The following is a 13,001-nucleotide window of genomic DNA, read 5'->3' as shown; positions in this document are numbered from 1 at the left end:
CATCCATTGAATCCTACAGGGAGGATGTGTGTGTGTGTGTGTCTGTCTGTGTCTGTGTCTGTGTGTGTATTTTGGACCACACTGGAGCTGTTTCTTAATTCCTCAAAGGTTTGCTGGCTCTTTGTTTTGAGGACATTATTACATAGTGTGTTTTCCAATGAAGCAGTTTGATGATTATAGTAGCAGAGACTAAACAATTATACATCACACTGGAATCTTTTTTTTAAATAGAGGGACAATGCAGGACAAATTCAGATGTTGTATTAGAAAGTTTTCCACTTGAATTATAATCTTTAGGCTTTTTGTTTAATTAACAAACAAAAAAAAGACCTTACTGTGTATTATTACAAACAAAAAATATTTTACAATCCCCACATAAAGCAATACGAGTCCTATTGATCTCTTTTTGTCTTTTATGTTGTGTTTTTAAGCTCAGAGTAGAGAAGGCTCTGTCTGTAATGTCCCAGAGACTGCAATGAATCTTCCAAAGAGAGGCAGACCCAGAGAGCACTACCACACATTAAGGGAATGAATATTGATTTAAAAACAAATTTGACATGGTTTTTAAATTGACTTGAAAAATGCTTCGCTTAGAAGAGTCAGGGGTTTGTAGTCTGTCAATGGAGCGGAGAAAACTTCGCTCTTGTTTTATGATTTAATAATATTCCATTAATGGCTTCTTCCACCTTGAGGAAAAAGCCCTTTGAAAGTGTGTGTGTGTGTGTGTGTGTAAATACAAACTTTGAAGAATGCCTCATTTGGAACTGAGGGGTACTGACAGGATTGAAACACCCGTTTCACTCATGAAGCCTCCTTTTTAAAGACGTTTTGTTGCATTATGATGAAGTGTGCACATTCACATTTCATTTGGAGAAGTAGTTAAAAATGTCGTTTGAAACTAAGCAGAATTCCTGATCGCTTAGAGGATGGCCAAAATAAGACACTGGGCATTCTCGCCAGAGTGCTTAGTTAGCATGGTCGGAGCTTGTGGGGACAGGTTTGCTTGCTCAGTGGGCCAGTGGAAGAAAACTCGCTCTGGTCCCCTGCCTATGGTTTTCAGCTTGAGATGGAGCATATGGACACCAGTGTATTTCTCAATAACTTCCTACCAACTTCACAGACATAACATTTCAGAAAAGATTGAATATTTAAGATTGAAAACATTTTATTAATTCCAGAGGTAAATTATTTTGCCTTGTTATAGTTGCTCTCAACTTGGACAGAAGGAAAGATCCACACCAACACAAATACAGAATAACATCAATACAGGAAACTCACTATATACACAGAATATCAAAAGATGGATGTAGATAGAAAAATAATAGACCAGAGTGGAATGATAAGATAAATAATGATACTGATGATGGTCAGTTCAGTTCCTCTCCCTCTTACATAGAGGGGATGAGTTGTACAGTTTGATGGCCTCCGTCAGAAAGGATCTCCTGTGCTTCTCTGTGGAGTACTTAATGTTGATCAGCCAGCCCTCAGTTTTTTCAACATGTTAGTGTCTAGAGATGGTTCAATCCACACCAGTCCACAAAACTGTCCAAAACTCTCTGGTACTCTTTAATGTCTACATCCTACAACTGCAGAGTTATCAGAGAACTTCTGAAGATGGCAGGGCGCTGAGTTGTACCTGAAATCTGACGTATGCAGAGAACAGGTAAAAGAGCAAGCTACCCTTACTTTGATCATTTAAACCAAATGTAAGAATGTTTGGTTTGAGTGGATTTCAGTCTTGTTTACGTCTTCTTGATGTACTGTATGTGTGATGTAGTTTGGACCAAGAATTTAGTCTAAAACAATCACTTAGTTAGTTCCAGCACAACCTTAAGCTTAACATCTGCATGATAAATAAAAGCAATAGCCTGCTTACTGTAAACAGTGCTGGCTGATCACCTCACATTTGTTTTAAAATAATATACTTACCGTACTGTACTGTGTTCTTCAGTGCACGGTGTACACGCAAGTGCAAGTAATTGAGTATTCGTGGTCTTACTCACCAGAAAGAGCTTAAGTCATCACAGGTTGTTGTTGTGCTGTTAAAATGGTTTTAACAACACAACATTTTACCATTTTAAAATGGTTAAACCACCACCTGGTTTTACATCCATCCTAGAAAATAGACTAGATTCCTTCCTTAACTACAAGTGTGACAGTGATCTCTAGCATGGCCTATTACTCATACTTCATTAAAGCAGAGAACATATTTTAATACTCACAAGCTGTGAATCACAGTAAGACAACATCACCAATCATGACCAATGTCCGGCTTTGCTGGGAAAACAACAGGAATGTGAAATCAACCTAATACAAATTTTTATTTAGACCCTAAGTATAAACGAGTGTTAAAGTTCCTACACTGACTGTAATGTTAGGAATAAGAGATTTTAATATACTGTATAATAACATAAATTCAAATGGTATTATTAGCTACACCTAATGCAATCTAAATATGATAATATTGTTCAGGCTTCTGTGGCTGCAGATTCACATTTGCTCTGTAGATCCGGACTAAAGCTTAACACATACTTTTATAATGTTATGAGTGCCTCGTTTAGAACTCAGGGATACTGACTGAAGCGTAACATTTACTATTATATTCTTGAATTTCCTTATTTTAATTGCAGTTCTCCTCTATGAAATACACAGCATTGTTTACTCGTATAAAGAGTTACTCGGGTAAATGATTGATAGTCAGTTTCTGGTACCTCAAAGCAAAGCCAATTTAGCTAGACACACACCCTGAGTAAATTCAGTGCTGCGTTTAAGATTTAAAAAGGCCCTAATTGCTTTAAAATATACAACAACAACAGGCTTTCCTTGGGTTTTCTTCTGAAGAACTGTACAAAATGGTTTTATGGTGTGAAAGTGGGTCTTGCGGTGTCTTAGGGCAGCAGGATAAGTGGTAATCCCTCGGGTGGTGCTCTGTTGTAGACTACAGGTCCTATAGAGAGGCCTGGCTGCTGAGTCAGCCTTCACAATTCTTCCACGGGGAGCAGACTAATCTCCCAAGTACCTTCCTCTGTCAGCGGTCCAAGCATCTGTCGTTCTGCCTCTGGATGCCCTTCCTTTTCAAACATCCCAGTCCCCTGTGGCATCCCAAATCCATTTCTTTCACTTGTTTTATAAGGTTTGCGAAGTCTGTGTCTGTTTAATGGGTTTTTACCTAGTTTTATTCTGCGTAATGCTTCAGTAGGAGTGCTTGATATGTTGCTGTGAAAATGTTGTAATTCCTATTTTCACTTTAACTAAGGGATTATGGTCCTTCATTGGTTGCAAACATTTTCTGGCTTGTTAGGTATGGGATAACCTCCAGTAACCCATTAGATTAAGTCACAGACATGTTGTCACCAAACTGTAAATAAGGCTTTTTGTCTTAGTTCCAAAGGAGTTAACATTGTGGAGATACAAGGTGTTTACCCAGCAGTGAGGATCTGCTGGAGTTTGCATTTATTTAATTTGATCCTGACTGCCAGACTGCAGCTGGCTAGCTAAGTGCTTTGCCATTAACACTCTGTTCTGTGTTTAATTCTGCTACAGTGCTGAGGCTTATGGGTATAATGGCAGGCTGTGTAGTGCCTGCTCTAACACTAAATGTTTGCCATCTTGTGTGCTACCTTGAAGCAAGCAGCTTCAGTGATCTTCTTAATTAAACTAATGGCTTTGGTAACCTGACCTCTGAAGCTCTCTGTTCTCCGTCTGCAGATTTATAACGAGAAGAAGAGCCAGTTTGAAATCAAGAAGAACAACCCCAAGGACTTGGTGGAGAGAGTGGCACGGGACATCTCCAAGCTGCTTAACAGTAAAAGGAAAGCCCTGGAGGTGAGCATTAAAACGTCTGATTACTGTACAAACACACACTTAACCTTTTCCCGTAGATTCACATGTTTGGTTCCTGTTCCTGTAAATGCATTGTTTTCAGCATGAATAATCATACTCTTTAATTTGACCACAGCTTTTAGTGGCAGTGCTTTAATTTGGTGCTTTGATTTGCTTTAGTTATTTTCAGACTTGTGAAGTATCTTCTGCCGCTGGTCTGGTTAGCTGTTAGTAACTGACACAGGGCTCTGGCATGCTTGATAATGGTCCCGATAATTTGGCCCGAGACCACATATATTCATAATAACACCAACAACTGGCAGGAACCTTTTTCAAAAGTAACATCATCTATAATTTAACCAGGGCTTCTTTGATGCTTTTCTGCATGCTGTTACTAGCTACCATTACTTCTGCTGTACTTCTATATTTTGTAGTGTGCTGCCAAAACATTATGATCAGCATAGATGCAGCCTGGTCTGCAACCATCATTGCAATGTTGTGCAACTTGAGCCACAGTAGTCCTTCTGTACATTCAGTCCAGATGGGATGGCAGGTCCTTGTCACTGCTGACGAGAGCACCCCACAAGCCTTGTTGTTTCAGATATGCTGTGACCCAGTCGGCAATTTGAGGCTGTTTATATTTTGTTAATGATGGCAGAGGGAGATAATTCTCTGTATCTGTTCTGCCCAGCACTACTTTTGAGGGATTTCTTCTGGTAAAAATAGGGGTGTATATTCAGAAAGACAGTTTGTGTAGTCTGCTAGATGAAGGGTTATTTCAGAGGTGATCATTTCTTAGTCCTGCGTCGTGGGATCTAATTACTGTGATGCACAGACAGTCCTGTGATTACTCAAAAAACTGATTTCGTTCTCACAGTGGGAAACCTCTAACCCCTTAGAGGAGAAGAGTGGGGTTGTGGGAAGGCAGAAATTTAAAGATGAGTGGATTGACAAGGAAAATTAGACAAGTATACACAATTAATTTGTAAAAGCCAGAGATAACATAAAGCATTTGAGAGTCAGCAGTAAAAAGAAACATGGGGGAGAGAGAGAGAGAGGGTGTGACATGCAACAAATGTCCCCAGTCAGACTCAAACTGGGGATGTTGTGCTTATGTGACATGTGCAATAACTATTCAGCTGTCAGGGCGCCCCAAAAAATTGGATTTTTAAAATCAAAACATTACTGTCCCCTATTTATATCTGTCTGAGCATGAGTAAGTTATGTTCCAATCAGCTCCACACTTAAAATTACAAGCTATGTTGAGAGCTCATAAATCCTAAATTACCTGATTAGAATTTGTATTTATTTCTATTTAAAGCTGAATATGTCTTTTTTTCCCTCCCCAATGACTGAGACAGTCATTTTTAATCAGTTTGGTGATTCATCATCTCCACCCACATACACACATAGAGCCACAGACGCATCTACAAACACGGATTCCATTTAATCACTGTGATCTTCTGCGTCGTATAGAAACTACACACACTCATACATTTGCACGCCTCACACACGCTGAAATTCAAATTATTATTCAAACTGAACTCTGCGTGTTTATATTTTGCAATTCTCATACAATGCATATATTGGAGAAGTTATAGTACATTCATTCAACACCCTCTAGTGTGCTCTAACAAACACTGAGCTTTCAGAATATATGTGTACGGCTGTGTATGTGAATATGCAGAAGGTAAAAATGGGAATTTTATCCTTGTGGAACCTCATTTAAGGATGAGAGGTGTTTGAAAGACTGTCCACTTTCCTTTACTCTGTTTTTGCTCAGATATGGTCACTCACGGCAAAAGGCATTTTTTAACACAGTTGAGGCCTTATAAAGAGGCGAAAGTGAATATCTTGTAAGAGCAGGAGGTCTGGTGGGATGGGGAGCAGAAGTCTCTCAAAGGCAGAGTTAATGCTACAGTTTGGATACTAAAAAGGGAAGAAGGCGTTACTGTACAAGACGTCTCCCGTAGCAATGTGGATGGCATTGACCCTCCACCCTCCCACATCGAGGGATAGACAGTCTTACACCCAACACACACACATACAAGCTACACACCATCTCATCACCCTAACCTCCAAGGGCCACACAGTCACCTCACATCCTGCCTAGGAGATTCACTCAGGAGGGAGGAAATGAGGTGAAAAAAGAGAAGGGCTGGAATGAGAATGTCTCCCTGGGGTGTGGAAAAATCAAGAAAATGATGTTCAGAAATTCATAGATTTAAAAATGAGCAGCAAGCGGGAGGGAAGGAGAAGAGGGAGCAGAGCGCAGGGGAAGGAGGGAGGTAGAGAAACAGTTAGGTGGGGGGGGGGAATCAAAAGACGAAGGCAGGAAAGGGAAGGAAAAGAGTTGGATGATAAAATTGCGAAAAAAGGGAATGCAAAGAAATAGGGAGTCATCATGTCATTATAGAAAACAAACCTTAAAAAGCAGGTAACAAGATAATATGTTTTCATTTAGACAGGTTGTGACTTTTTTTTTTTATTAAAACTCCAAATTTTCTCCACTGTAGGCAAATATATTGATGCTGACTTATTATTCATACAGGGGGGAAAAGTGAAAGCCGTGTCTTAATGCAGTCTGTAGATAAGAAGGTCTCAAACGCCGCTCAGTGCAGTATTGACAGTGTTTTATATTCCGGTCTGTTTCTACCCCCTGTAATGGTTATATTTTAAATATTTTAAAAAGAGGAAATGTGTGTGTGTGCATGTGCGCGTGCATTCGAACGCGTGCAGGAAGGAAATTATTCTTCTGCAACCTGTTTTAAATATCGCTTCAGGTTATTCGTTGTAATTCATGTTTATAATACTAATGAGAAAATACACCTTAACTCTAAATATTCAGTAACCAATACTGTACGCACATTCGGAGGGGTGGATTTTTTCAGGGCTGTGGATTTACTTGCTTTAACCTTAATTCCTAAATTAGCAATATGTTAGCAATAATAATTTAAATGCTTTGCATTTCTATAAAAGACTTGGAGGGGGAAAAAAAACCCAGTAGGTGAGCATTTAATTTTTACACCCTAGCTAGGATTATTTATGCAACAACACAGTCTGTGGCACGCAAAAGTAATTTATCTAACACACATATATTTTAGTATCCTGCGTTTCAGCTGTAATATCCACATTTAGCGTAAATGGTACACAATGTTTTATTGCTTTTACACAGACATTATCGAAGTAGGTCTCTACTGTATCTATAAAGTATAAGTCATAGTGCAATATTCTCCATGTTCCTCTCTCCCAACAAATGGAAGCAGCAGGACTTGACTTACCTTTCGTCAAAACCCTGCAAGGTGTTTATTCTTTCTTAATCTGCTCCACTTCACGTCCCTGCCGGCTCTTCCTTTCTTGCCTCCGCTTTCAGCCATATTTTCAACCAATGATCTGATTCTTCAGTCTGTGCCAAAATTTAAATGTAACACAAACCCTGGTTAGACTGATAGGCTTGCATGTTGCTGCTGGACATTTTACACAAATCTCATTGTTCTCTGAGGCAGGTTGAAAAATGACTCGGGTAAAGCTTCTGAGGTTTTAAACATTTAACTTACTTCATTGGTCCTGTGAGTTGAAGATGATTTTTTTTTTTTTATAGAGGGGTACATGTTCACCATTTCTATATTAGATAACAGTTTAATCCGTTTGATCAATGCAAGTTCTGACTTGATTGATCTGACATCAACTTAGTTGAGAGGTATACATGAATGTGCTGGCACCAGCTGAGTTCTGTGTATGTATGTGCGCATCGCATGCACACATACTGCATACAGTATGTGTGCATTTGTAGCTGCATTGTGTGTGTGTGTGTGTGTGTGTGTGTTATCAGAGCAACAGGCTTACACCTGAGCGATGCTACAAGAGCTTGTGTGACAGTCCTTTTAACCCGGAGCAGCCAGAGAGAACACAGGCCTCCGTGTAACCTGTCATGTGTATAAAGCCAAACAGGTATGATAGACCCTCTCAGACCAAGTCCTCGTGCCTTCCAGTGCTCCTCTTTGTGAGGCTCCATATGATGACCACAGAGGCCTGAGATCAGTTGGGCCTGTGCATAACATCCTGTACACTGTCAGTCAAAGTCAGGCAAAGTCGAGCTGTCAGTCAGACCGCTGCTGGGATTTTCCAGCCTCGGGGAGGAGAGATGAGGCCACGGGCTACAGACAGAGATCATGTTACATTCCCATCAGCTGCTGCACAGTAATACAACCATTGTCAAAGCTCTTAAGTTATGATTTCACAGAGGGGACTTGTGGAATGGAGAGGGAACTAAGGTTGGTCTAATCCAATTACACAGATCTCAATACTATACCAATACCACTTACAGGATGAAGGATGGCTGCCTCTGGGCTGCTCCCTGCTTGATGGATACACACCCAGCACTCCACTGGGTTGATTACTGAGTTGGTTGTAGGGTCAAACCGTGGGGATGAGACATGTATGTAAAACAACATAAGGTTTAATTTTTTTACAAAATGCAGCTAAGGACAAACAACATATATTAGCCTGGCCGTTATAGCAGCAGTTGCACTAAAAAAAAAAACAACAGAAAAAAACACTGTGCATTGAGATCTTTGAGAAGTGTGCATGCTGAGATCTGTAGCTCACTTTACAATTCTGGAAAAAAGGAAGATTCACCCACATAAGTAGAAATGTTTCACTGAGAAGTGTGTGCTTTATGCAGTCCAGCAGGTTCCCTGATGTGAAAACATGCTCAGCAAAAGTCTTAAAACAGTACATCATTTTTAAAATAGCTCAGCATATCTATCTACATAACTCACCCTCTTTTTCTCTATACAGTACAGTATGTCTGCCTGTTTCTGTTTGTCTGTCTGTCTTGATTCTTTGCCTTAAAGTCCCAGCATTCAAAAATATTTATTGCATCAGTACAGTGCAGCCATTTCTCAGTGTCTTTATGCAAAGCTAAGCTGACTAACTACTGGTTTTAAGTTCATATCAAGTGTTTGCGTATGAGAGTGAGGTTGATTTTCTCATTTTAGTCCAAACAACAGTTACAGTAAAACTAACCGGGGCTGATGATATGCAATCTTGTTACGAGGGACCTGACAGGTAGTAGTGCTTGATTGGAGGGGATTATAAAGTGCACTGAAGAAGAGGGTGGATGGTGGGTGGGCCCATCTCTTTCGAAAATGACGGAGATGTTCTGTGACTTTGTGGTCATGCTGTTAGTGATTGTGAGAGATTGCAGGAGAGCCCGGGCCAGACACTGTGCAGGGACAGCAAAAGTGTGCTTGACAGAATTAATCAATCAGACTGCGTGGGCCTTCATCTCCTCCTGACCATGGAAACCAAGACGACACAGCCGGGTCAGGGATGGGGAGGGACGGGCCGCTCTGAGTCATCTGTCATCAAGTTGCATCCATTAATAATTTACAGAGACACATACTCTCATGCATGGCATGCAGAGCTAAAAGATGCACACTGAGAGGCATGCATACGCTGGTTGGACCACTCACTTCTGAACTTTGCAACCTGTTGACACTGAGCTCACCTGCAGTATACTGACATTTGTACATGAGAAATGACATCTGAACCATCCACTACTGTACTGGAGAGATGAAGCTGACATTGATCAGCTATCAGACGTTACCATTATAAAATGGTAGGTTGTCAGTCATGCACTTACTTCGCTCACAGTACTACAGTATAATCTGTTATGTAACTGAACCATTGTTATTGCACACCACTTATAGTTTTGCACTCTGATCTGTAGCTGTACAACATTTATGAGATGTCAAGAAACTTCCTGCCAACTCAGAAAACATTCAGATTGTGGTTTGGAGACTGGGGAGGGAAACAATGAAGCTGTTATGTGTCGCCATAGAGAACAAATGTTCACAGAAGGGCCAGAGAATTATTGGCTTCTTGTTTTTGAGCTCACACTGGCAAAAGGAGGTGAAACTGTTCATACTTTAAGTGTATTTTATCGCATCTTGACTATAGAACACCAGCTTTGATTTTCATTGTTTGTAATTTAATGAATAATGAAAAGGCAGTAACTGTGTATTTGTTCATTTTAATTACAAGTTATACTTCATCCACTGATTTGTTATTGGTGGGCCAAAAACAACAACAACAACAACAACAACAACAAGAAATTAACAGTTTAATTATTGTTACTGCAGTAACATTTAGACTATAACCAGCTCGTTGGAGTGTGTGGTGGATGATTTAAGTCATCATTCCAGCGAGATCTCAGACGCCTCAGAGACTGACTTTAATTGAACAGGCATCCGGCACAAATAACTAATTTATAACAGCTATATTTAGCCCTCAATCTTTTAAGGGGCCACCAGCCCTAAAAATTAGGCTTCTGCTATCACATCACTATGCAGCTGATGTGAGTGGTGAGAGCTGTCACTTGGATCTGGATTGGCCCTCAGTGGTAGAGTGTACTAGAGCTGGAGGATTAGCAAAACTAAAGCTCTCCTTTGTCCAGTGTTAGCCTGGTTACTGATTTCAATAGAGCCGGTGGTGAGTTAGTCAGTGCTGTGCCATAATGTGTGCTGCCTGCTGTGCAGTAAAATCGATCAATACTGTTTACCACCTTTTTAGAGGGTTCTTAAAAAATATTGCCAGACCTTCTAAATCACCTGAAACGTTTGAATTTTAAGTTTCCGTCATTCCCAACAGCAGCAGGATGACAGCAGCTGGTGTGCCAACAATGAATTGCATCACCGGCAGCAAGTGATTATGTCCCTCCTGTTGGCATGAAGCGATGACAAATGAAGGAGTTGTCTCTCACTTTCAGAGGGAGCCAGAGTTCCCTGCAGCCTTGCTCTCCTCGCACATCAGTCTGGGGCAACTATTAAGTGGATTTTTGTGAGAATGTGTGGAAGTTCGTATGCCATGATATTGAGGCATGCTAGCACTTTATTTGTATAGATACATATGTGTATTACTTGTTTTTCACTGTAAGCACTTAATTATCAATGAGGTCTTCCTTGACACAGATATATATTACATATTTTTCCCCCTTTGCAGTTTAGTTTATTCCTCTAACCCAATCGTTTTTTGATGTTATTAATTAACGACATCATAGCATTTAAAGTTGATCCACTCGCTTACTATTAACCTCCCTGAGGCAGAGCACGCCACACACTAACAGCGAGCACCCCGTAGTATGGCTTATGTTCATTTAGAGAACTTAATGAATTACAAGAGCCTTATAATGAGTGTGTATGTGCAGTGCTGTGGGGAGGTCAGATGGTTTGAATAGGTAATAAGCCCAATCACCAGTCAGAACTCTAATATGTGTAGAACATTTAGTATATGCTGTTGTAGAAGGTATAGCTACATATTATTATAACACCAACTCCCCATCACCACTGCAAGAAAGTGAAAAACTAAATTAAAAAGAAGACTCTTAACAAAGTAATTTGATTTTCCATTTCCTGTAGGCCTTCTGAGAGGCAGTTATAACTCTCAGGTCCCATCAGGGAAGAACAGGGTAAGTAGGCCGAGCTCTACTTGGGTAAAAATAGAAGAGAAAACTTAACAACTAGCAGTGTGCACTGATTAGCAAAAACATGAATCAAGTCCAGAGAGGTTCCCTCAGATTCCTGAGGACATATTGTACAATGTATGTGGTGTTTTTACTACGTTTCAAGTCTTGAACTTACCTCAAACTGCAAAATGCTTGAACACCAGTAAATGTTATTTGAGGTGATGATGATTTTTGAAATATAACAAAGATGAGATGATGATTGTATTTATTGTTTTTAAACATACCAGAGCAATTTGTAAATCACATTTCGCCCAGAATTACTGTGATGCTAACATTTGGTACATGCTGTAGTGTTTTGTAACTGGCACCAGATAAAATTTTACAGGCTCCCTAAATTATTATTACAAATCATTTTGTGGCATCCATTGTCTGCAGCAGATCTTATGGCAATGGAAGGTTATAATCAATAGTTATCCGATAGCTATTGCGACAGCCTCATGGTAGAATCATTGGGATTCATTCCCTAGGCAGCGTGAATCCGTGTACCAAATGTTATGATAATCCAGCCACTAGCCATTGAGATATTTCAGTCGGGGCTAAAGTGGTGAACTGACCAGCAGCCAGACAGACAGACACTGGAGCCCTGAAGCCACGGCACAAACGTGGCTAAAAACACATATCCCCTCCTATAATCTCCTCCCCGATCCCTTGCCCCTGTCATTCAGATCTATGAACTTCCATTAGCAACCATCTGTTACAACCTGCAGCAAAGCTGTTACACTACACACTTGTGCACACACACACACACACACACACATGAATGGACACGTACCTCAGTCGACGTATGGCTGACTAACTTCTAAGCCTTGAGAGAATTTGCTGAAGCATCACCTGTTTAACCTTCAAAGGAGAAGTCACCCGTGCACTTGCAAACACTTGTGATAGCGTCACTATTCTGTCGCCCACTAAACATGCATCAGGTCAGCAACCCCCAATGCCAGCACACACACACACACACACACACATAGAAACACAGAGTGGAAGGCCATGCAAACATACACACAGCGATGCGTTAGGGTAAAGGTCACAACACCCTACCCACCGCTCCCTGGTAGCATTTCACATTAGACAAAATGTCAGAACCTGATCTGCTTCATGGCAGCACGCTGCCTCCAGCACTTTTCTTCACATCTTCAATACACACATTTATTTTAGCTCTGAATGTACCATTTACGCCTTCATTTGAATGCTCAGCTTTCCTTTTTTTCCTCCTAAACAAATGTCAGCATACAGCACAAGATTTATATTTTTTGCCATGTTCCTGCCTCACGCAAAATCATTCATTTGAGTGACAATATGTGTTCCAGGCAGGAAGTTGGGGAAGGGGGTGAGGGGTGGATTCAGCATCTAATTATCCAACTTCTTCATGAAAGAAAAAAAAGCTTTCTATGTTTAAGCAACTTGTTCACGTAGGAATAGCATCTGCTTCACTCCTTCATTTCCCCGTCAGCGAGAGACAAATGAATAGAAATGACTGCTTTGTGCGTTTATGCAGCCATCTCTCCAAGCTGCATAAAACATACATTTCTAGTCTCCCATGTGTGATTTTGTATCTGCAGAGAGTGTGTGTGGGGGGGGGGAAAGGAGAGACAGAGACACTTGAATCAGGAATCGCTGTGCTACAATGCTGACATTTTTTCTTCTTCTTTCC

The 13,001-nt window shown here is 40.5% G+C and overlaps 1 protein-coding gene across 2 annotated transcripts in view; it reads left to right on the top strand.

Moving 5' to 3' along the window:
• cacna2d2a (calcium channel, voltage-dependent, alpha 2/delta subunit 2a) overlaps positions 1 to 13,001 on the top strand; it is a 126,695-nt gene that overhangs the window by 29,602 nt on the left and 84,092 nt on the right. For both annotated transcript variants that reach the window (XM_026346891.1, XM_026346890.1), the window contains exon 3: positions 3,709 to 3,825. In XM_026346891.1, the coding sequence (XP_026202676.1) occupies positions 3,709 to 3,825 (117 nt within the window). The remainder of the gene's footprint in view (positions 1 to 3,708; positions 3,826 to 13,001) is intronic.

This window comes from Anabas testudineus, chromosome 5, assembly GCF_900324465.2.
Source record: "Anabas testudineus chromosome 5, fAnaTes1.2, whole genome shotgun sequence".
Classification (NCBI taxonomy): domain Eukaryota; kingdom Metazoa; phylum Chordata; class Actinopteri; order Anabantiformes; family Anabantidae; genus Anabas; species Anabas testudineus.
Note: the sequence above shows the minus strand (reverse complement) of the source record. Positions and strands in the feature narration are given on the sequence as shown.